The 25,911-nt window shown below is 45.6% G+C and overlaps 1 protein-coding gene across 1 annotated transcript; it reads left to right on the top strand.

The window, feature by feature from the left end:
* Positions 1-1,177: 1,177 nt before the first annotated feature.
* On the top strand, positions 1,178-25,507 carry LOC309703480 (uncharacterized protein). The gene is made up of 14 exons (XM_082528337.1): positions 1,178-1,239; positions 1,320-1,361; positions 12,068-12,325; positions 12,576-13,010; positions 15,656-16,060; positions 16,475-16,933; positions 17,009-17,272; positions 17,381-17,635; positions 17,719-17,967; positions 18,099-18,356; positions 21,953-22,255; positions 22,349-22,618; positions 22,740-22,823; positions 22,948-25,507. The coding sequence occupies exons 1-14, from the start codon at positions 1,193-1,195 to the stop codon at positions 23,012-23,014; spliced, it is 3,396 nt and encodes a 1,131-aa protein (XP_082384463.1). The 5' UTR covers positions 1,178-1,192; the 3' UTR covers positions 23,015-25,507.
* The last annotated feature ends 404 nt before the right edge of the window (positions 25,508-25,911 follow it).

Raw genomic sequence — 25,911 nt, 5'->3', positions numbered from 1 at the left:
ACATATATGTGCAGTGAGTTGGAAGGGGCTCCAGAGAGAGGGCGTAATCCACACACACGCTTCCTCTTCAGCACAGTCACCACCATATCAGCCTATTAGAGCACTTCGCTTTTACACTGCAGGCCTACTTGTTGTTCCTAGAGTATTTAAAAGTAGAATGGGAGGCAGAGCCTTCAGTTTTCAGGCCCCTCTTCTGTGGAACCAGCTTCCAGTTTGGATTCAGGAGACAGACACTATCTCTACTTTTAAGATTAGGCTTCAAACTTTCCTTTCTGCTAAAGCATATAGTTAGGGCTGGACCAGGTGACCCTGAATCCTCCCTTTAGTTATGCTGCAATAGGTGTAGGCTGCTGACTGTTTCTTTTTCACTCACTAAATCTATTAAGTCTTTATTTTATCTAATGTTACGATAACCAAAAAATCTGTTTTCATATGTAAAGTTATGATGGGTCTGTTCCATCTGGCCTAACCAGAAGTCACCAGATTCCAATGGTAAATGCACTAGTTCTTATATAGCGCTTTTCTGAGCACTCAAAGCGTGTTATATAACTTGTGCCCATTGACACAAGCACATTTTTCTTAGTGCTTTCTGACTAACATTCACACTCCGATGGATGCATCGGAAAGCAATTTGGGGTTAGTATCTTGCCCAAGGATCTCATGTTGATAGGGTTTTTCAGTGTTTTGTGAAATCATTGACAAGACCTGAAATGTAACAGATTTTCTTTTATATGCAAAAGTACTGTAACCGCAGTTTGTGGAACAAGCACCCCCCTATTCACTGTAGTCCTAAACAACCACACATACATAACCTTCTCAAAAAAGTAAGAAATATTACATATTTCTTTGTAAATGTACATTAGTAAAAGATTACATTGTCTCTGCATTGATGTTTTTAATGTGTCTATAGATGCAATATGGAACGGTCTGTACATGAGCAGCTGTTGTATATGCTGCAGAATCTGGGAGAAGAGGAGCTGAAACATTTCCACTGGTACCTACAGAATGTACCTGTAGGTGATTTCACTACCATTCGGAAGTGCCATCTGGAGAAAGCAAACAGACTGGAAACTATAGATTTGATGGTGCAGACATATACTACTGACCATGTGATAGAATTGGCGACATCCATTTTAGAGATGATGAGTCAAGGTCAGTCTGAGAAAAGAGACACTCAACACAGTAATGCAATATGCAGGCACAACATTATACTGAGTTTCTCGGAGGAACCAACTCAAGGTATTAATAAATTACTATCTAATCTAATTAATAAATCACTTTTAAGAGGCCATGATTCAAAATGTTCTTTCATCCAACAGGAAATCCCTCAGTTCAGGCACCTTCATTACTTTCATCAGAAGGTAAGAGTTAAATACTCTTAGGAAATGTTTTTAATGCAAAAACGTTTTGCTTGTTTTCGTGTGGTGTCTCCGTCGTCCTAGTATGTATTTTTTATTTTGCAAGGTCAGCTTCTCTCTGAGAGTCAGCATCAGCTAAAATTAAGCTACACCAACACCCTTAGTGCAAAAACCTGCACAAAGGGTGTTGGTGTAGTTTCACTGCACCACTGAGCATGAGATACAAGCACAACCAATAAGAATTGCCTTTCTCAACCAGTTTTTACATTATAATTTTACTTTGGTGTGTCAGTTTTGTGTTTTATACTGGTTATTCTGTCTCTTGTCCTGTATGTATTGTGTTCAGTTTTGTTTCCCAAGTTGCTAACTTGAGTCACCGGTGTCTGGTTTTTCTTTGCCATGTTTGGTTACTTGTTAGCTGTGTTAGCTGGGTAAGCTGTGTTTTAAGTTTGACTTATGCCTGCTGAGACCTGCATTTGGTTACTCACTCCACTACCAAACAACATTTCCCTCCACAAGATCAGATTGCTGCCACTCTTGATCAACCAGCGCTTTGTTAATTCTGACAGTATTACTTGCTGGTGTTGATTTAATCCGGGTGTCATTAAATGGTAAATGGCCTGTATTTGTATAGCGCTTTTCTAGTCCCTAAGGACCCCAAAGCGCTTTACACAACCAGTCATCCACCCATTCACACACTGGTGATGGCAAGCTACATTGTAGCCATAGCCACCCTGGGGCGCACTGACAGAGGTGAGGCTGCCGGACACTGGCGCCACCGGGCCCTCTGACCACCACCAGTAGGCAACGGGTGAAGTGTCTTGCCCAAAGACACAACGACCAAGACTGTCCAAGTCAGGGCTCGAACCAGCAACCTTCCGATTACAAGGCGAACTCCCAACTCTTGAGCCACGATCGCCCATTACTGTCAATGTAATTTTTTTACCTAATTTATGGTTATCCTGAGCCAACATTTTCAGATTTACTTAAATGTCACCTCCTCTGGCCTCGGGAATACAACTGACTAACTGAGGTGTGACTAACTGAGCAGGAAAGTGTTGGTGTCACTTGCTGCTGTCATACTGCCAGTCTTTCAATTAAGAACTAAGCTAATACCATGTTAAGCTAGCAAATTCCTGTAGATACAGTAAATATATATATATATATATATATATATATATATACATATATATATATATATATATATATAAAATAGAATAGAATAGAATAGAATTCAACTTTATTGTCATTGCACATGCACAGGTACAGGGCATCGAAATGCAGTTTGCATCCATCCAGAAGTGCTTTAGTGATATAGATATATTACAATATATATTACCAATAATATAGATATGTAAGTATATTACGAAAAAGGGTCTATTATGGTATGTTATAAAGTACACGGTATGAAGTATGTTATGAATATTTTATAACTATAAGTATGTACAGGCTGTAGTGAGTACAAGCTATGTAAAGGCTATGAACAGGATATAAATATGAAATAAAAAACTATACAGAAATCTGAGATATACAGTTATAAAGAAATGTGAACTATGCAAGTTATAAACAGTTGTAGGATTAAAAATTATCGTATGTACAGAATGATTATTTACACAGAACTATACAGTAGTGCAGTTAAGATAAGTGAGATATGTGGATAATTTCTACAGAGGCTATATAAAGTGCTAGAGGTTGTGAGTGGTGGTTCAGTCCATGTTATTATTGTGTGTTTGAGGGTACAGTTGTCCATTGTGTGTGTAGGTGGTTGTGGGTGTGTGTATGTTCAGTCCATGAGTTTAACGTGGGTCAGATGTCAGGAGGCAGAGTTCAGGAGTCTGACAGCTGTGGGGAAGAAGCTGTTCCGGTACCTGGTGGTCTTAGTCCGGAGGCTCCCAGAGGGCAGGAGGGTGAAGAGTCCATGTGATGGGTGACTGGGGTCTTTGATGATTTTCCCAGCCCTTTTAAGACACCGCTTCCTGTAGATGTCCTTTATGGCAGGAAGTGGTGCTCCGGCGATGCACTGGGCAGTTTTCACGACCCTCTGCAACGCCTTCCGGTCCGAGGCAGAGCAGTTCCCGTACCAGACTGTTATACAGTTGGTCAGGATGCTCTCAATGGTGCAGCGATAGAAGTTCACCAGGATGTCTGAGGACAGGTGGTTCTTCCTCAGAGTCCTCAAGAAGAGGAGGCGCTGGTGAGCCTTTTTGACCAGCTTGGAGCAGTTGGTCGTCCAGATGAGATCCTCGGAGATGTAGACTCCCAGGAGCTTGATGCTGCTCACACACTCCACAGCCGTCCCCTTAATGTGGATGGGTGGATGTGGGTCAGCATTCCTCTTGTAGTCCACGATGAGCTCCTTGGTCTTCTCGGTGTTAAGCAGCAGGTTGTTTCTGTCGCACCACGATCCACCTCCTCCCTGTAGGCGGCCTCATCATTGTCACTGATGAGGCCAATCACCGTGGTGTCATATATATATATATATACACATATATATATATATACATATATATATATATATATATATATATATATAAAAACACCCAGCACGCCCCTGCGGGTGGTTTATCCTTCAAGCTTGGGTCCTCTGCCAGAGGCCTGGGAGCTTGAGGGTCCTGCGCAGTATCTTAGCTGTTCCCAGGACTGCGCTCTTCTGGACAGAGATCTCCGATGTTATTCCCGGGATCTGCTGGAGCCACTCGCCTAGCTTGGGAGTCACCGCACCTAGTGCTCCGATCACCACGGGGACCACCATTACCTTCACCCTCCACATCCTCTCGAGCTCTTCTCTGAGCCCTTGGTATTTCTCCAGCTTCTCGTGTTCCTTCTTCCTGATATTGCTGTCATTCGGAACCGCTACATCGATCACTACGGCCGTCTTCTTCTGTTTGTCTACCACCACTATGTCCGGTTGGTTAGCCACCACCATTTTGTCCGTCTGTATCTGGAAGTCCCACAGGATCTTAGCTCGGTCATTCTCCACCACCCTTGGGGGCATCTCCCATTTTGACCTCGTGACTTCCAGGTTATACTCGGCACAGATGTTCCTGTACACTATGCCGGCCACCTGGTTATGGCGTTCCATGTATGCCTTGCCTGCTAGCATCTTGCACCCTGCTGTTATGTGCTGGATTGTCTCTGGGGCATCTTTACACAGCCTGCACCTGGGGTCTTGCCTGGTGTGATAGACCCCAGCCTCTATGGATCTTGTACTCAGAGCTTGTTCTTGTGCTGCCATGATTAGTGCCTCTGTGCTGTCTTTCAGTCCAGCTTTGTCCAGCCACTGGTAGGATATCCAGTGGCTATATGTATGTATATATATATATAAAAAACACCCAGCACGCCCCTGCGGGCGGTTTATCCTTCAAGCTCGGGTCCTCTACCAGAGGCCTGGGAGCTTGAGGGTCCTGCGCAGTATCTTAGCTGTTCCCAGGACTGCGCTCTTCTGGACAGAGATCTCCGATGTTGTTCCCGGGATCTGCTGGAGCCACTCGCCTAGCTTGGGAGTCACCGCACCTAGTGCTCCGATTACCACAGGGACCACCGTTACCTTCACCCTCCACATCCTCTCGAGCTCTTCTCTGAGCCCTTGGTATTTCTCCAGCTTCTCGTGTTCCTTCTTCCTGATATTGCTGTCATTCGGAACCGCTACATCGATCACTACGGCCGTCTTCTTCTGTTTGTCTACCACCACTATGTCCGGTTGGTTAGCCACCACCATTTTGTCCGTCTGTATCTGGAAGTCCCACAGGATCTTAGCTCGGTCATTCTCCACCACCCTTGGGGGTATCTCCCATTTTGACCTCGGGACTTCCAGGTTATACTCGGCACAGATGTTCCTGTACACTATGCCGGCCACTTGGTTATGGCGTTCCATGTATGCCTTGCCTGCTAGCATCTTGCACCCTGCTGTTATGTGCTGGATTGTCTCTGGGGCATCTTTACACAGCCTGCACCTGGGGTCTTGCCTGGTGTGATAGACCCCAGCCTCTATGGATCTTGTGCTCAGAGCTTGTTCTTGTGCTGCCATGATTAGTGCTTCTGTGCTGTCTTTCAGTCCAGCTTTGTCCAGCCACTGGTAGGATTTCTGGATATCAGCCACCTCCTCTATCTGCCGGTGGTACATACCGTGCAGGGGCCTGTCCTTCCATGATGGTTCCTCGTCTCCCTCCTCTTTCTTGGGTTTCTGCTGCCTGAGGTATTCACTGAGCACTCGGTCAGTTGGGGCCATCTTCCCAATGTATTCTTGGATGTTCGTTGTCTCATCCTGGACTGTGGTGCTGACACTCACCAGTCCCCGGCCCCCTTTCTTCCGCTTAGCGTACAGCCTCAGGGTGCTGGATTTGGGGTGAAACCCTCCATGCATGGTAAGGAGCTTTCTTGTCTTTATGTCAGTGGCTTCTATCTCCTCCTTTGGCCAGCCTATTACCCCAGCAGGGTACCTGATCACGGGCAGGGCGTACGTGTTGATGGCCCGGATCTTGTTCTTACCATTCAGCTGACTCCTCAGGACTTGCCTGACCCTCTGCAGGTACTTGGTGGTTGCAGCTTTTCTAGCGGCCTCTTCATGGTTCCCATTCGCCTGTGGGATCCCCAAGTACTTGTAACTGTCCTCTATGTCTGCAATGTTGCCTTCTGGTAGTTCAATCCCCTCAGTTCTGACTACCTTCCCTCTCTTTGTTACCATCCGACTACACTTCTCCAGTCCGAACGACATTCCAATGTCATTGCTGTATAGCCTGGTAGTGTGGATCAGTGAATCGATGTCTCGTTCACTCTTGGCATACAGCTTGATGTCATCCATGTACAGGAGGTGGCTGACAACTGCTCTGTTCCGTAGTCGGTATCCGTAGCCAGTCTTGTTAATGATCTCACTGAGGGGGTTCAGGCCTATGCAGAACAGCAGTGGGGACAGAGCATCTCCTTGGTAGATCCCGCACTTGATGGTGACTTGTGCTATGGGCTTGGAGTTGGCCTCTAGTGTTGTACGCCACATCCCCATTGAGTTCCTGATGAAGGCTCTTAGGGTCCCATTGATCTTGTACAATTCTAGGCATTCCAGTATCCAGCTGTGGGGCATTGAGTCATAGGCCTTCTTGTAATCAATCCAGGCAGTGCACAGGTTGGTCAGTCTGGTCTTGCAGTCTCGGCTGATTGTTCTGTCTACCAGTAGCTGGTGTTTTGCGCCTCTGGTATTCTTGCCAATTCCTTTCTGTGTCCCGCTCATGTATTGACCCATGTGCCTGTTCATCTTAGCCGATATGATGCCTGACAGGAGCTTCCATGTAGTACTGAGGCAGGTTATTGGTCGGTAGTTGGAGGGGACCGGTCCCTTCTTGGGGTCCTTGGGGATCAGGACCGTCCGGCCTTCAGTTAGCCATTCCGGGTGTCTCTCGTTAACTAGCAGCTGGTTCATTTGTGCTGCCAGACGCTCGTGGAGTGCAGTCAGCTTCTTCAGCCAGTAGGCGTGAACCATGTCGGGCCCTGGTGCTGTCCAACTCTTCATACTGGAGACCCTTTCTTGGATATCTGCCACTGTGATGGTTACTGGACCCTGTTCAGGGAGGTCGCTGTGGTCTGCCCTCAGATCCTCTAGCCACTGAGCATTGCCGTTATGGGTTGCATCCTTCTCCCATATGCTCTTCCAGTATTGCTCCGTCTCCAGCCTTGGTGGTGCTGTTCTCTTATTGTTCCCTTGCCACTGAGAGTACACCTTTGCTGGTTCTGTGGAGAACAGCTGGTTTATTCTCCTGCCTTCTATCTCTCTGGTGTACCTCCTCAAGCGGCTGGCCAAGGCTGTGAGTCTTTACTTGGCAGTTTCCAAGGCCTCAGGTATGGACAGCTTGCTGTATTTCTTAGGCACCTTATTTGTCGCACCTTTCTGCAACTCCGTTAGTTGGCTAACCTCCCTCCGTGCTACTTTGATCTTGCCCTCTAGCCTCCTTCTCCATGGAGGGTACTGCCCCTTGTCGCTGTTCAACTTGTAGCCAAGCATCTCACTGATCACTGTTGCCGTATTGTAGATGAGCTTGTTAGTGTCGGTAATCGTGGTTGTAGGTATTGCCCGTAGTGCTGCATTAACATCATCTAGCAGACCTTCTGAGGGTACTTCACGTAATCTTGGTAACCGGCTACGGGGGATCCAGGTTTCAAGCTTGGCCATGATCCTATTTTTCAGGTCAGTTCCTCTCGCACTCAACGATCCTTCTCCTATCGCACTTGGGGCTATGTACCCAATCTCGGGTGATGATATCTCCCCCCTGACCTGGCGTCCTGACTCCTCCTTGCCGTAGCATTTGTGTTGTACCTCGTCAATCTCTAGCTGTGAGAGCAGTCCCTTCTTTCGAATGTTGGAACACTGAGCTACTAGTTGTTTCGCCGTCATTGTGGATGTTGGGTATCGAAGAATCCATAGGTCCCTCATCCTATTCATGTAGCCCCTTCCGCCAGGGTTACTTGCGTAGTAGCATTCCAACAACGCCCTGTTTTCGTCTCTTGCCCACCGATGCCTTCTTGTTCCAGTAGCCCACTTTTCGTCAGGGTGCCCTGGTTCCTCAACACCTGACACGGACCTTGTTGATCCGGGCGACGTCCGAGCCGGCATGCCTTCATATTTATCTGTCTCGCTCATGTCTGCGGTAGGCTTGCTTAGCATAGGGGGTCTAGCCTTAGGACCCTTACTGGATACAGATGCCCCAGGCAGGAATCAAACTTGCGATCCTCTGTTCCAAAGGCGTGTAGTCTAACCACTACGCTATCCAGCTGCTTTTATATATATATATATATATATATATATATATATATATATATATATATATATATATATATATATATATATATATATATATATATATATATATATGATGAATAGGATGACGGACCTATGGATTCTTCGATACCCAACATCCACAATGACGGCGAAACAACTAGTAGCTCAGTGTTCCAACATTCGAAAGAAGGGACTGCTCTCACAGCTAGAGATTGACGAGGTACAACACAAATGCTACGGCAAGGAGGAGTCAGGACGCCAGGTCAGGGGGGAGATATCATCACCCCCACCCGAGATTGGGTACATAGCCCCAAGTGCGATAGGAGAAGGATCGTTGAGTGCGAGAGGAACTGACCTGAAAAATAGGATCATGGCCAAGCTTGAAACCTGGATCCCCCGTAGCCGGTTACCAAGATTACGTGAAGTACCCTCAGCAGGTCTGCTAGATGATGTTAATGCAGCACTATGGACAATACCTACAACCACGATTACCGACACTAACAAGCTGATCTACAATACGGCAGCAGTGATCAGTGAGATGCTTGGCTACAAGTTGAACAGCCACAAGGGGCAGTACCCTCCATGGAGAAGGAGGCTAGAATGTATATATATATATACACTCAACAAAAATATAAACGCAACACCTTTGTTACTGCTCCCATTCCCCATGGGATGGACGTAGAGACCTAAAATTCATTCCAGATACACAATATAACCATCCCTCCCAAACAGTGGTCACAAATCAGTCCAAATGTGTGGTAGTGGGCACATCTGCCATATTGAGATAATCCATCCCACCTCACAGGTGTGCCACATCAGGATGCTGATCTGACATCATGAGTAGTGCACAGGTGTACCTCAGACTGCCCACAACAAAAGGCCACCCTGGAATGTGCAGTTTTGTCTCACAGCAAAATGCCACAGATGCCACAAGCAATGAGGGAGTGTGCAACTGGCATGCTGACAGCAGGAATGTCAACCAGATCTGTCGCCCGTGCATTGAATGTTCATTTCTCAACCATAAGCCGTCTCCACAGGCGTTTCAGAGAATATGGCAGCACATCCAACCGGCCTCACAACCGCAGACCTCGTGTAACCACACCAGCCCAGGACCTCCACATCCAGCAGGTTCACCTCCAAGATCGTCTGAGACCAGCCACCCAGACAGCTGCTGGAACAATTGGTTTGCACAACCAAACAATTTCTGCACAAACTGTCAGAAACCGTCTCGGGGACGCTCAACTGCATGCCCGTCGTCCTCATCGGGGTCTTGACCTGACTCCAGCTCGTCGCCGTAACAGACTTGTGTGGGCAAATGCTCACATTCGATGGCGTCTGGCACGTTGGAGAGGTGTGCGCTTCACGGATGAATCATGGTTCACATTGTTCAGGGCAGATGGCAGCTGAGAATGTCCCAGTTCTTGCATGGCCAGCATACTCACCGGATATGTCACCCATTGAGCATGTTCGGGATGTGCTTGACCGGCGTATACGACAGCGTGTACCAGTTCCCACGAATATCCAACAACCACGCACAGCCATTGAAGTGGAGTGGACCAACATTCCACAGGCCACAATTGACAATCTGATAGACTCCATGCGACGATGTGTTGCACTGCATGAGGCAAATGGTGGTCACACCAGATACTGACCGGTTCTGGGTCCCCAGACCCCCAATAGCGCAAAAAACTGCACATTCCAGGGTGGCCTTTTGTTGTGGGCAGTCTGAGGTACACCTGTGCACTACTCATGATGTCAGATCAGCATCCTGATGTGGCACACCTGTGAGGTGGGATGGATTATCTCAATATGGCAGATGTGCCCACTACCACACATTTGGACTGATTTGTGACCACTGTTTGGGAGGGATGGTTATATTGTGTATCTGGAATGAATTTTAGGTCTCTACGTCCATCCCATGGGGAATGGGAGCAGTAACAAAGGTGTTGCGTTTATATTTTTGTTCAGTGTAAATATTAGCTCATCTCCTGAACACAACAAACAAGCTGACAGTGAGTCAAAACCTTTAAGATTTAAGAGAAGTATCTTTGTTTTTTAGTTTCTAACCAAACAGCAAGACCCAAACACGTCAGCAATGATCAGTCCATTAACCTCCTAACACCTGAACTCTTTCATGCATTTTACATTTCTTTTTGCTCTTGTGACTTTATAGTAGAACACTATACAGTCACAATTGAGTAATGATGTAAAAAACTCTTTATTTGGTGTCTGAACACAGCAGCATTTTTCCTGAGTACAAAAACAAAATGAGAAACAACAATTGTGCCCCTTTGAGCCACATGGTTCATTTGAAAGAGCAAAACTTAGTATTGTTGTCTAGGCAATAGGGCTGCCACAAACGATTATTTTGATAGTTGACTAATCAGATCATCATCCACTGGACGTAAAACGTACAGCTTATTGCACCAGCAGCATCTGCTCTTATATAACTATCATTAGCTTACAGCTTTAAGTGTTTAAGGTCTGTGCAAACTAAAAATAAAGACAAGATGATAGTTTGTTAAATTTCAATGAAGTTTGCAGATTGTTTCGGTGAAGTTTAATAAACTCCTTGCTATCTAAAATATAACAGGACACCGGAGTAAATTCTCGAGCATCTCACACTTCTGATGATCAGCTGTCTGCTTGACCTTTATTCAGCTGTGTAAAAACTCTAACTTTAATCTCAGCCAAACCGATTTACTCAGGAACAAATAAGATACTAAAAAAAAGCCAAACAATAACATTTTTAAATTATCTAAGTGACTTATATATCATGTTTAACCTGAGTAGGCGGTGGGTTTGAAAACGATTTGCTGGGAGTCCGGTGTTCTCACGGCTCTAGTGAGCCTAGCCCCCGGCTAGCTATCGAGCTGGTGTGTAACAGACGTCTCCGAAAACGTCGGAGCGCTTTTGAAAATATGTGGTGTCTTGATAAACTGAGCAGATATTTGAGGTTTACACAGCTACATTCTCGCCTGAAAATATGTTAAACATTTATTTTGTGACCCAGAAAGAATAATAAGAGTAACATTAAAACTAAGTGGCTGCCGCCATTGTTGGAAACTGAGCTGGGCCGTGCTATGAATTCTGGGACACAGCTTCTTCTTCTTCGGGGTTTAACGGCAGCTGGCATCCTTGTACATGCAGTGCTGCCCTCTTCTGTTTCAGTCCGTTATTACACTCTTAAATCCTACTACTTATTCCTGTGTCTTTTGCGATCTTACAAACCTTCAAACGACGTGTCGACTATTAAATCAGTCGTCGATGATTTTGATAGTCGACGTAATCGTGACTAGTCGACTAATCGTGGCAGCCCTACTAGGCAACCAAAATGTGATGTCCCCATATGTGGACGCCACATCCTAGGAGGGTAAAGTTGTCCTTATAACCAGAGATAAAAACTGCTACAAGAGGTAAATTGGTATTAAACCCCGATTCTTTTGTCCCCATGATAGAACAGAGAAAATCTGACTCATAGTGGTCAAAACATTTTATATTTCTTTTTATTCAATCATCTTCCAGAAGAGAGAGCCCTGCACAGCCCCAAAAGCCAGCTGCAGGATCTCTAACATTTGAAGCTCCACATGTGTCTTATATGGTGTTATTTCTGTAGACAGAATGATTCTTACATCCTGTTCAAACTGCGGTGACTCTGCTGACTATATCTGTTCGTATTTTGAATGTACATTTTACACTTGTTTAAGATTTACTTTCTAAACCTTGAAGGCTGCAAACTCACATCAGCTCACCCGTCTCTTTATATCGTATGCAGAGTCAATCCTCTTAAGCCTCTGGCAGCTTTGCACAAATTAGGAGTTTTGCATAAAAAAAGGCGAACATGGTTCTTCAGTTTCAGCATGAATCTACACAAATAGACTTTGTTCTCAGCAGCTGATTACATGTGAACTAATGAATTTCTCTACCAACCTTCCAACTGTAGGAGTGACTCCTTGTCACGCCAGCTGTGGAGCATTTCTCTTCTGACTGATGGGGACGTGGATTACGTGAGTTTACTTGACTTCACTGAGAATCAGCTGCACCTCCCAGTCAACAGTGAAACACAACTGTATGACCGAGCTGTGAGAGTCCTGCAGAAGAGGAAGAGGAAGGTGAAAGTCTGCCTTCACTGTGATCACAGAGTCTGTCAAAGTGCGAGCTCATTCCTCTTACACCATTTACCCCACATCCACTCACTCAGGTATGCTCTTTGGTTTTACTTATTAAACACTCAATGTTTTCATGTGATCTTCAATTGTGGTTTAAAATCCAGTTGAGTTACTTTATAGAAATAATTGAACCAACTGTAGTACTGACCTTATGGTTTTAATGTATTTTTAATGCTGGAGATATTTATCCGAGACATATCTAGGACGGTGTCAGTGCTGCTTGTTTCTGTTTGTTGTGCTCAGATCAAATCATCACATCGTGTTTCCTTTTCTTTCTTCCAGTTTCTGTCAGTCATCAGGAAATCTCTCAGATCAAACTGAGTTGTTGATGAATCTCTTCATTCTAGCAGCAGAGAGAGAACAGAGGACAGGAGAGAAGATCCTCAACATGCTATCATCAGTCTGCTCTTATCAGACATTCCCTCTTCATTCTCATTACAATGACAAATATCAGAGTGACTTCCTGCTGGATCTGTGCTCCCATGTGAAGGACTGTGAGACTAAAACAGGTCTGAGTGTCCTTCCATCATTACAGCCAGTTTTCCAGTCAGCTCCTGCAGTCTGGTCCATAGACCTCTCAGAGAGAAAGACCTCCATCCTCCTGGAGCTGCTGAAACTCCAACCAGAGAAGAAACAAGTGGAGCTGACAGGCTGCTCACATGAAGAGAGTGAAGTGAGGAGTTTGCTGCAGTGTCTGCCTTTTATCTCACAGCTCAGGTAAACGACACGCTCTTCACACAATAAAGTCTGTCTGTCAATAAATGAGTGCTGAAAATAATTCATGAAAATATTTTAGCTCTATTTGACAATTTAGTTGCTGCTTGGTTGAAGCCAGTTTATAGAAATGAGTCCACAAATTTGTAACGTTTACCTTCAACAGTTTTTTAACATGTGACAGTTTGTCTGTGAGAATAAAACTGCACTTAGTGACATTTACAGCATCACTAAGACCTCCTGGGAAAAAAAGCTTCATTACAAATATTAATAAAAATTGTACTGTTAAGGTATTTATGTGTTTCTGATGGGCTTTAAAACAAAACAGCATCAAGCAGCTGTCACTGCAGAGGGAAACAGTTTGAGTCATCCAGGATGTTCAGCTTCAGCCTGCATTTGGGGCCTCTCTTCTCCACATCCACACAACGACCATTCATACGTTATTTCTGTCTTCTTCCACACAAAGTAGACCCACTGATTTCACCTCCATTAATAAGAAATATTGTTACATTAACAGGTGACACAGAGCTATAAACAATATGTAACTATAACAACACAGGCAACACTGTTGCTGCATCAAAGGAGACTAAGCGATGCTGGTAGCAATCATTAACATGTGAATGAATGAATGTGTGTGAGCGCTCTGTGCTGCAGTTTATTTGTAAGCTGACAGCTGCACATTAAAGCTGTGACACTTTGACCTCGATCCACTTAAACATGAAAGGTTACTCGCTGCATTCAGCTCTGACACACAATCTGGTGAAGGAGTTTGTCACCACATCAAAGTGACGTTCATGTTATCATGAGCTCCAGCTCAGAGCAGACTGGACATAAAAGACTCAGAGAAAATGTGTCACTTACAGCTGATTTTAATCTGACACTGAACATAACCTGATCTACACCAGGCTGTGTTCAGCATCTGTTACCATGGTGATATAGCCAGGTACAGAGAGCTAGTCTGGTGAAACTAAACACTGACAGGAGGCTCAACGTGGCCACTAACATGTAAATCTTTGTGTTTAAGACGTTTCTGAACCAGAAAATATTAATTGAGTCTAATTTTCAGTGTAAACAAATCTTAATCTAAATGAATTAACTGTAAAATGTTAGTAAATATGTGATTTCCACGTGTGTGATGTGAGCAGCAGGTGAAGCTGCTGTTGTAGATGTTGTTGTTCCCCTCTGTGTGTTTCTGTATTGTTGATGTTTAGTGTTTTGCTGCTAACACTTTATAACAGCTGCGCACTCTTCAGCATTAGTGTTAGTTAATACTTGTTTCATCATTTATGAAGCATTACTCCTCCTCAGTATGTCGTTCATAATCATGGATACACATGATGACGTTTTGCTGAAGAGGCTCAAATATAACATGTTCAATGACAGCAGTCTGATACTTTTCCAATGATGGACGAACACTTTATAAAGTTGTACATGTGTTACAGATATTCCTGAGTTAATTCAGACAGTTACTGGTTGTTAGTGAAGTATGTTGTGTGAGCTGGTCTAAAGTGAGGCCCATCCATGACTTCCAAAGCATTTATCACATAACCTGAAAGCTCAGCAGGACCTGGAGACGCCAGCAGGTCTGAGCTGTCTTCATGACAGGAAAAGGAAAACGCACAAAGTGATACAGAACATACAAATATTGATCACACAGTGCAAACATAACTCACTGAAGGTTTGCAGAATATTAAATGAGCAGGGCCAGAGTGTGAGTTTGAGGCTTTAAGAGAGGAAGAGACTCACTGAGCAGCTGGAGCCACTCAGAGCTGTAACTTCAATGTCCTGAAACTTCTTCTATCAAATCAAATGTGAATGATCACAAAACACTAGTGAATATTTCACACAGCGTCACAGACGAGTGTAAACAGCACGAACACAGTGTTGATATTGAAGTGATCAAGGCTACTTTAGCTGCTCCCTCATCACAAGGAGTCACCTGATGATGCAGGAAAGTGTCTCTGGGATGTTGAAGAGTTTGGAAGTTCTGTCGTTGGCTCCTCTGGTTTGTAGTCAGTCAGTTTTAGTAAAGACGTCCAGTCAGGTTCACTTCCAAAGTGCTCCTGAGTGAAACACAGCAGCTAAGCTGTTTGGTGCTGTGCTTTCACACAGGTGAACTCAGGTGAAGGCTGAAAAAGGGGGCGTGGCCTCCTCGTCTGGCACAGTGAAAACTCAGAGCAGCTGCTCAGGCTAAGGAGGTGATGAGGTTCAGAGGTGGCTTGCCATCTCCTTCATCATAGAGAATCCAACGCAAACAGCATTTCCTGTCATTGTAGAAAACAGATGTTACTGCATTAAACCAAGAAATACCAGGATTCAGTGACCATAGCAAATATAAAATCTAAACTCTCCAAATACTCCGACGTACATGAATAATACAACACTGTATTACAGCTGTTCTCACAGTGTTCTACCTTTTTACAGCAGTGACATAATTATTTGATCCTCTGCTCAATTTATGAGTTTGCTGACTTCCAAAGAAATAAACAGACTCTGATTTTTATCAAAGTTTCATTTTACTGAAGACAGAAAATCAGCAAAGATCCAGATTAAACTCACAAACATTGCAAAGTGTGTCAGCAGTGTGTGGTTGTTTCAATGCAGCTCACATCAAATCATCACTGAATGTTTCCTTCTTATTGTTGCAGAGTTGATGCTGAGACATCAGATGAAGACCGAACGAGGATCTTTGTGAGTCTGTTCTGTGCAGCAGCAGAGAGAGAGCAGCAGACAGGAGAGAAGATCCTGGAGCTGTTAGCATCAGTGTGCACATACAAAAACAGTCCTCTTAAAGAGAAATGGTGTGACTTCCTCCTGGACCTGTACTCTTATGAGACTAAAACAGGTGTGAGTGTCCTTCCATCATTACAGTCAGTTTTCCAGTCAGCTCCTGCAGTCTGGTCCATAGACCTCTCAGAGAGAAAGACCTCCATCCTCCTGGAGCTGCTGAAACTCCAACCAGAGAAGAAACAAGTGGAGCTGACAGGCTGCTCACATGAAGAGAGTGAAGTGAGGAGTTTGCTGCAGTGTCTGCCTTTTATCTCACAGCTCAGGTAAGTCAGATTGTATTCAGAAGCTTAGTGAAGAGTTTTGATGGAGAACATGCGTTCACCACATGCAGTATACACATAGTATATAGTTACTTTACAAAGAAAGCAGAAAACAACTTTTCTATTCATTTAATCTTAAAGTAAAGTTTTGACCGTCTCTTCTTGATTTAAAGAAGCTTCTAAAAGTGGAATTTTGAGAAATTTCTAAAATATTTGTGTTTTCTTGTTTTTATGAGGATTAATAAATTAGTTATGTGCTGCAACTGAGATGATATGTTTCCCTCGTTTATGTTATATTTAACATGGAGCGTCATTATGTACAGGAAACATGGACCAGATGGTCCATCAGCAGTGTGTGGCTGTTTTTATGCAGCTCACATCAAATCATCTCTAAATGTTTCCTTCTTATTGTTCCAGTGTTGCATATGATGGGTGTTCAGATCCTGATGAAGCAGTCAGGATCTTTGTGAGTCTGTTCTGTGCAGCAGCAGAGAGAGAGCAGAAGACAGGAGAGAAGATCCTGGAGCTGTTAGCATCAGTGTGCACATATCAGACATTCCCTCTTCATGAGAGACACATGGAGGATGATGATGATGATCTGAAGCAATATCAGAGTGACTTCCTGTTGGATCTGTGCTCCCATGTGAAGGACTGTGAGACTAAAACAGGTGTGAGTGTCCTTCCATCATTACAGTCAGTTTTCCAGTCAGCTCCTGCAGTCTGGTCCATAGACCTCTCAGAGAGAAAGACCTCCATCCTCCTGGAGCTGCTGAAACTCCAACCAGAGAAGAAACAAGTGGAGCTGACAGGCTGCTCACATGAAGAGAGTGAAGTGAGGAGTTTGCTGCAGTGTCTGCCTTTTATCTCACAGCTCAGGTAAATAAGTCGTGATGATTTCATTTGCAGAACGTTTCCAGCATGTTCTCTGATCCCATCTTCGCTGTGTTCCAGCTGTGATCCAGAGTTCTTCCAGAGTGTGTGCACATCCATGTCTGTAAGATCCAGAGAGGAGGCCCAGCAGCTGGAGTCTCTGCTGCAGCTGCTGGGCTTCCAGCTGCTGCTAACAGGCGCGTTACACAGGAAAAGCTGCTGGTCTGTGGGGAGAGTTCTCAAACTGTGCGGCTCTAAAGTGGATCTCATCCTCACACCCAGCAAGATGTCTGCCAGAGGAGGCGCTCTGCTCTTCAGACACACAACACAACTACACAGTCTGAGGCAGGAAGTGAAACCATGACTCTCTCCTGCTCTTCTAACATCATTTCTATGTGAATCTTTAGTTCTTGGTGTTCATCATTTCTGCTCTTTCGTCTCTTCGTTCTTCAGGCTTTCCATCGACATGTCCTTGCTGCTGTCTCAGTGGGTAAGAAGAGGCAGAGCGGCCCGTCGGCTGGCTGTTGAAGAGCTTTCTCTTGTGCCTAAGAAAGCCCGACCATCACACAGAGTATTGTTGAGGGCCGTCAGTAGTTTGGCTTCCCTGCTGAGATACTGGACAGTCGGACGGTTAGACCTGACTGAGACCTGCATCCCTGCTCAGGGTCTCATTGCACTGCTGCTCCATCATGGTCCTCTGACAGTCAAGTAAATGTCTTTCTGAACATCACAGGACAAATAAAATGTCGATTTTTACTTCAAAGCTTATTTTATATTGATGATCTCTGCAGACTGAGTGAAGAGAGCTTCCAGCAGCTTCTGTCTCTCCTCCATGAAACCCAGGACAAGGACTTGACGTTGTCCTTCTTGAGTAAGGTTGGTGGAGACCTGACCTCCTGCTGCCTGAGCTGGGAGCTGCTTCACTATCTGCTGCAGCAGCCGTCGGCTCAGACCATCACTGTGGACCTGAGGAAGAGCCTGTTCTTACAGGAGGAGACCACACGTCTGCTTCCCTTTCTGGACAGGATTGTGTTTACAAGGTGCTGAATGTGGTTTGATCTTTTACACAGTTTCTGCTGATTAATCAGGAGGATTTGAAATGCTGTCTCATCTTTAATCAGCACTTCATGGATCCTTTAAACAAAGTTGGAAATAAACTCTTTGTTTTCAGGCCCAGTCCCAGCTTTGTGATGAGCTCCATCAGAGAGCTCTACAGAGCTCACGACAGTCACGCTGTTCCCAGTTTGCTGAGGTCACTCGGTCATGTGATCAGCCTGAGCTGCAGACAGCTGGACTCAGTGGACTGTGCTGCTCTGATCTTCATCCTCAGACACGGAGACGGAGTCAGACTGAACCTGCTGTGGACCTCCATACCAGCAGGGGGAGTAGAGTCCATCCTCCTCATGCTGGACAGCGTTTCTCGTCTCAGGTCCGATATTAGAGCTCGTTTCTCTGTGCTGCGCTGTGTGATTGCTGAACAACACACTTTATTGTAACATAATGACATTGCTTCAAAAACAAGCTAACATTTTACTGTTAGTGTGGAACAGATTACGTGAACAGTTGAACAAGAAACTACAAGGAAAGTTTCAAACAGCAGGCAGAGTGAACATCATTTAAAGGTAGAGCAGTAATAATAACAACAACAGCAACAATAACACATTTTATTAGTGGGCGCCTGTCTAACAACCCAGGGTCACCGTAGCAAACACGGAACAGGAAACAGGATCAAACAGTAACTGGTTCATGTTGATGTTTACAGACAGTAAGCTGGTTTGAAGACGGCTTTGAGTTCAGTTTTCCTGGAAAAGAATCCCAGAGCCGCTGATAGTGGTGCTCATAGTGGCGACATGTACGAACAACAATGTGGTGAAGCTTCATATCTTATATATCATAGTTGGAAAGAGACGATAATTACACTCTGATGACACAAACAACATGTTATCACTATGGTATGTGTTCTTTAATGATGACCAGATGTTTATTTCACTACTTATCATCGAGGGTTTCATCACAGATGCCCCGCCCCCGACTGTTGTTTAGTCTCAGAGATTCACGCAAGCTTTTCTTTAGCATTAGCCCGCTGTCATGGCAACAGTGAGAGCCGTTTGTTGTATTTTAATCCAACACAAACTTTACTAAACAACAAAGAAATTCAGACTAATCAAAAGTTTTTTTGTTTTTTTTATTTACACCCAAGGGCCGACTTATCGCTGAACACACTGCAGCTTAGCATTAGCCGTCCTGTTTTTAGATGTCACACAATATTCATGAATTATTTACAAAGTTTACAAATGTCAGCTTTGCAATTTCTCATTAATTATACAGATAATTGTTTAAAAATATATCCATCCATCCATCCATCTTCATCCGCTTTATCCGAGGCCGGGTCGCGGGGGCAGCAGCCTAAGCAAAGAGGCCCAGACCTCCCTCTCCCCAGCCACCTCCTCCAGCTTATCCGGGGGAATACCAAGGCGTTCCCAGGCCAGCCGAGAGATATAATCTCTCCAGCGTGTCCTGGGTCTGCCCCGGGGCCTCCTCCCGGTGGGACATGCCTGGAACACCTCACCCAGGAGGCGCCCAGGGGGCATCCTTGTCGGATGCCCGAACCACCTCAGCTGGCTCCTTTCGATGTGGAGCAGCAGCGGCTCTACTCTGAGCCCCTCCCGGATGGCCGAACTTCTCACCCTATCTCTAAGGGAGAGGCCAGCCACCCTTCGGAGGAAGCTCATTTCTGCCGCTTGTATCCGCGATCTCGTTCTTTCGGTCACTACCCACAGCTCGTGGCCATAGGTGAGGGTAGGGACGTAGATCGACCGGTAAATTGAGAGCTTCGCTTTTACACTCAGCTCCCTCTTCCCCACGACGGACCGGTGCAGCGTCCGCATTACTGCAGCTGCAGCCCCAATCCGTCTGTCGATCTCCGGCTCCCTTCTCCCATCACTCGCGAACAAGACCCCGAGATACTTGAACTCCTCCACTTGGGGCAGGAACTCATCCCCGACCCGGAGTGGGCACTCCACCCATTTCCGGCTGAGAACCATGGCCTCAGATTTGGAGGTGCTGATCCTCATTCCCGCTGCTTCACACTTGGCTGCGAACCGTTCCAGTGCGAGCTGGAGGCCCTCACCCGATGAAGCCAACAGAACCACATCATCCGCAAAAATCAGAGATGAGATTCTGAGGCCACCAAAGCGAAAGCCCTCCGCCACTTGGCTGCGCCTAGAAATCCTGTCCATAAAAATTATGAACAGAACCGGAGACAAACGGCAGCCCTGGCGGAGCCCATCACCCACTGGGAACGAGTCCGACTTATTGCCGGCAATGCGAACCAAGCTTTTGCAACGGTTGTATAGGGATCAAATGGCCCGTAGCAATGGGCCAGACACCCCATACTCCCGCAACACCTCCCACAGGACGCCCCGAGGGACACGGTCGAATGCCTTCTCCAAGTCCACAAAACACATGCAGACTGGTTGGGCAAACTCCCATGCACCCTCAAGTATCCTGGAGAGGATAAAGAGCTGGTCCAGTGTTCCGCGACAAGGACGAAAACCGCATTGTTCCTCCTGTATCCGAGGTTCGACTAGCGGACGAACTCTCCTTTCCAGCACCCTGGCATAGACTTTCCCAGGGAGGCTGAGGAGTGTGATCCCCCTGTAGTTGGAACACACCCTCCGGTCCCCCTTCTTAAAGATGGGGACCACCACCCCGGTCTGCCAGTCCACAGGTACTGCCCCTGATCTCCACGCAACATTGCAGAGGCGTGTCAACCAGGACAGCCCTACAACGTCCAGAGCCTTCAGGAACTCGGGGCGGACCTCATCAACACCAGGGGCTCTGCCACCAAGGAGTTGTTTAACTGCCTCAGTGACCTCGCCCCCGGAAATTTGCGGGTCATTCCCCTCATCCCCAGACTCTGCTTCCTCCTCGGAAGACGTGTCAGTGGGATTAAGGAGGTCCTCGAAGTATTCCTTCCGCCGCCTGACAATTTTCTCAGTCGACGTCAGCAGCGCTCCGCCAGCACTATACACAGTGCAGGTAGAGCACCGCTTTCCCCTCCTGAGACGCCTGACGGTTTGCCAGAATCTCTTCAAGGCAGTCCGAAAGTCTTTTTCCATGGCCTCTCCGAACTCCTCCCACACCCGAGTTTTTGCTTCAGCCACTGCCCGAGCCGCATTCCACTTGGCCTGTCGATACCTGTCGGCTGCCTCCGGAGTCCCACAGGCTAACCAAGCCCGATAGGACTCCTTCTTCAGCCTGGTGGCTCCCTTCACCTTTAAAAATATATTATTGGAAATAATTTTGGTGAAGTTTACAAATGAGGCCCAAACATTTCTGGTGATCTTCAGTGTTTCCCAAACTGCAGCCTCTGACTTGTTGCTTCTGATTTGTGTGTCTCATTTGTGGTTTTACCAAATGGTATCATCAGCGTTATTGTCATTTTAATCTTAGTGAATTAAAATTGGTCGAATTAACAATTTAATTGTATTAATTATAGTTATTATCAAGTGTTGTCATTACACCTCCTGGGCTACTTTTATCAGCTGCTCGAACAACAAGCTGAAGGCTGGAAATCACAAGTTTGTCTGCAGACACATTTGAACTGGACCCATTAAAATAATCTGCTACATGCTGTGTTTCTGTGGCTTCCTGGACACAAAGGAGACATTTACTCTTCATCACTGCTGACAAATGATGCTTTTAATCTGATAAATGCAGTAAATTATGAACAACGAGTTACCAGATGAACAGAGTCCTTATTCATTTAAAGCTGTTATCTGTTAACATCCACCTGCACAATCAGCCCAAGCAGGGAAACTGGGCTCAGTGTGACTTTGTCTTAATAACATGAGTGCTGTGCATAAATCCAACATCTAATTACAATAATGTGTCTGCTGCTAGTTCATAGATGCTGTTCTTAAAATCCTTTAGTTTTAAAGATCAACACATTTTATTGAAGCCAGCAGTTTGTTTGCAGCATCTATCATTTGAGATTTTCTGTCTCCATGCGTTTCTTTCCAGTGTTGACAGGAACCAGCTGCTGAGGTTCATCCACTGCTGTGCTGCCTGTGACGTCCAGCAGGAGGCAGCGTCAGGCCTGCTGAGGACTCTGCAGCACAGCTTGGATCTGTCCTGCTCCTCCTGTGTGGAGCTACCGGAGGAGGATCAGACTGAGCCTCTGAGTCTGACTGCTGATGACAGCAGGGCCGTCTCCACCATCCTGACACAGGGCAGCCGGGACACACAGCTGGACCTGCGAGACTGTGAGGTGGAGGACAGCGTGCTGGACCTGCTGTTTCCTGTCCTCCACAGGGTCCGCCTCAGGTGGGAAAGACCACCGAAGAGTCTGAACCAGAGAGAACCTTGTTCACGCTGGTGTTGATGCATCCTGACAGTTTCTCTGTTTGTCCTGTTTAGAGTCAGTAACACTGTCCTCCTCCAGCTGCTGTCTCTGGTTCCTGTGAACAGTGAGAGGGACGCAGTGAGGCGGGCGGTGTCCCTGTGTACAGCCCTGGGTGGAGAGCTGGATCTCAGTCACAGCACGCTGGATCAGAGGGTCTGCGGGGCATTGGTCCAGATGCTGGACTCGTGTGAAGGGCTGACAGAGCTGGACCTCAGTCACTGTCAGCTCACTGACCAGCTGCTGCTCCCTCTCATCACACATCTGCACAAAGTCCAAGTCCTAGAGTGAGTGTCACACACTGATCCTCCTGTGGGAGGCACCAACAACCATCAGCCTGTTCACACACACTACAGTAATATAATGTGCAGCGATCAGTTAGAGCCACATGTTGTGTTTGTGTTACAGTCTGAGTCACAATCAGATCACTGATGCTTCGACCGATGTGTTACTGCAGCTGCTCTCCATCAACCCCTCCATCCACTGTGTGCGGTGAGCCAACATGAAGGAGTTTCTTCTCAGACTCTGAGAGGAATCATTCACAGCCTGAGCTCACGTGGATTCATGTTGTTCTGTGTGAGTGACGTCTGCTCTCTCTGCTTTGGTCTCTTTCTAGACTCTTCAGCAACAACATCGTGCACAGAGCAGCCTTCAAGGAGCACACGCAGTTTAAGATCTGGTGAAGCACTCGCCATCATCACCATCGTCATTATCATCATCCTCCTGGTCATCGTTATCATCATGGTCGTCATCATCAGAGCAGCCTTCAAAGAGCACACGCAGTTTGAGATCTGGTGAAGCACTCGCCATCATCACCATCATCATTATCATCATCCTCCTGGTTGTCATTATCATCATGGTCGTCATCATCATCATCAGAGCAGCCTTCAAGGAGCACACGCAGTTTGAGATCTGGTGAAGCACTCGCCATCATCTTTAACATCGTCGTCATGGTCGTCATCATCAGGGAGATGTAGTTTTATGGTCTCAGTAAAAACTCTCACAATTGCTTCATACTAAACAATTTGATATAATTTAAATTTAATTTAAGTAAGTATCTATCGGCACCTGTGGTCGGCTCGGCTGAGGAGATCCAGCGTCCCCGCCTTCTCTCACCTCGTCTTCGCTGCAGTGAATCCGCAGAATCTGTGGCCACTGTAACCGGTTCCCTGGATGGCTGTCACCGGTCTGATGGACCCTACCAGGATCGCCCTTGTTAACGCTCGGTCGTTAGCAAATAAAACGTTCATGTTGATTTCCTCTGTGTGACAGAAACCTGGCTAAGTGACGGTGAGTTAAGCGCTTTCTCAGAACTGTCACCGCCAAACTGTTGGTATTTTAACTCACCGAGGACGGGCCGAGGTGGAGGAGTGGCCACAGTTTACAGAAATACTTTTCGCCAACTGTCACCTGTCACTTTCTCCAGTTTTGACCTGAATATGTTTGAGCTGGGTCATCCTGTTCTCTGTGCGCTGATCTACCGTCCACCTAAATATAACAGCAACTTTGTTCATGACTTCTCTGAGTTCTTGGCTGAAATAATGACAAAGTAGGACAAAGTTTAATCCTGGGTGATATTCATGTGTGTTGTCCTACTAAACCACTGGCAAAGGACTTTTTAAACCTACTTGATGCTTTTAATGTGTTGCAGTGTGTCACAGGTCCCACTCATAAACATGGACACACTCTGGTTTTGTCTCATGGTTTACCTGTTTATAATCTTCAAATTTATGATGTCGTCTTTTCTGATCACATGCCTGTATTGTTTGAAACTTCTCTTCCCTGTAACATCACTAGTTGTGTCCTCCTACTGCTTCTCGCATGTTTAAACCATCAAGTGTCGCCCAGTTTTGTACCCCCTTTATTTTTTTATTATTTCAGAATTGTTGTCTTAAGCAACATTTTTTTTTGTGTCCCGTTTGGATCTATAGCCATCAGAATTGTTGTCTTAAGGCCAAGAAAGATGCCAAGCGGATTTATTTTACCAAGTGGATCATCATGGCCTTGCCATATTGGTCCATTTGATTGACCTTTATTATAATTATGAATTTATTTTATTTTCAGTTGCTACAAACGGGACAGACATGACTGTGGGATAGGACAGGGAGAAAAAATGAAAGAAAGAGAGGGAGAGAAAGAAAACCAAAGGGGAGAAGAGACGGTGAGAAGGGGGGGAAGGAAGAAAGAAAACAAACAAAACACCTGGATCACCTGTATGGAGAAAAAAAAAATAACAGGAAGCCATTGGCCCCATCTTATCTTAATGACCTTGTAATACCATATCACCCTATTAGAGCACTTCGCTCTCGCTCTGCAGGCCTACTTGTTGTTCCTAGAGTATTTGAAAGTAGAATGGGAGGCAGAGCCTTCAGTTTTCAGGCCCCTCTTCTGTGGAACCAGCTTCCAGTTTGGATTCAGGAGACAGACACTATCTCTACTTTTAAGATTAGGCTTAAAACTTTCCTTTTTGCTAAAGCATGTAGTTAGGGCTGGACCAGGTGACCGTGAATCCTCCCTTAGTTATGCCGCAATAGGTGTTGACTGCTAAGAAATTATCCACTGGGTGTTTCTTTTTCACTCACCATGTGCTTATACACTCTGCATTTAATTATGAGTCACTGTATTATTGTACAATCTTTACCTTAGAATATAAGACCTGTGGGGATAGGAACAGACTCACATTCACTCCCGCATTCACACCTATGGGCAATTTCGATTTTTAAATTAACCTTTGTGTTAGCCCTGCGACAGACTGGCGACCTGTCTGAGGTGTACCCTGCATCTCGCCCTATGACTGTCAGGCATGGTAACTCCAGCATCAACTTCGGTCTATTAAACATCCGCTCTCTCACTGGTAAGGGACATCTCCTCTGTGATCGCAAGTTGGACTTTCTTTGTTTGACTGAAACAAGCCTAATGACTTTGTTTCTCTCAACTACTCCACTCCATCTGAGTTTGTTTACACTTGTCAACCTCGCATCTCGGGGAGGGGCGGAGGTGTCGCGATAATTCACCGGAGGCATTATGATTATCTGTGTCACCCTCTGTGTATTTATGTGCATGTCTCCCTCAGTTCAGGGTCGCGTCGTCTATGTCTCCTCCCCGAACCTGTGTGCTTTTCTGTGTTCCCTCGGTCCTCAATTAGCATTCCCAGTTTAGTTCTGTTTCTTTGTGAAGCCTGCAATAAAGCAGTGATTTTGAGTTCAGATTTTTGTCTCCGTGAGTTTTGCGTTTGGGTCCTCATCTGCCTCCACACAGCCAGTTCATGACAGGTGCAGACCCCAATAACTTTGATAATCTTCGCCCTATATCAAATCTCCCCTTTATTTCAAAAATTCTTGAAAAAGTTGTCACCGCCCAGCTTCATTTACATCTCAATGACCATAATCTCTATGAACAATTTCAATCTGGTTTCCGCCCCAATCATAGCACAGAAACTGCTCTGTTAAGAATTACTAATGGCCCTCTGATGGCAGGTGATTCTGGTCTCCTATCCATTCTTATCCTTCTTGATCTTAGTGTGGCGTTTGATACCATTTCTCACAATATTCTCCTGAACAGGTTAGCTTCCATTGGTATT

This window comes from Aulonocara stuartgranti (genome assembly GCF_965226115.1).
Source record: "Aulonocara stuartgranti genome assembly, chromosome: 3".
NCBI lineage: Eukaryota > Metazoa > Chordata > Actinopteri > Cichliformes > Cichlidae > Aulonocara > Aulonocara stuartgranti.
Note: the sequence above shows the minus strand (reverse complement) of the source record. Positions and strands in the feature narration are given on the sequence as shown.

Coding starts and splice junctions, on each gene's coding strand:
- LOC309703480 (XM_082528337.1), top strand. CDS start 1,193: ATGCAGGCACAACATTATACTGAGTTTCTCGGAGGAACCAACTCAAG. Junction 1,240..1,319: donor CTCGGAGGAACCAACTCAAG/GTATTAATAAAT, acceptor TTCATCCAACAG/GAAATCCCTCAGTTCAGGCA. Junction 16,061..16,474: donor CCTTTTATCTCACAGCTCAG/GTAAGTCAGATT, acceptor TTATTGTTCCAG/TGTTGCATATGATGGGTGTT.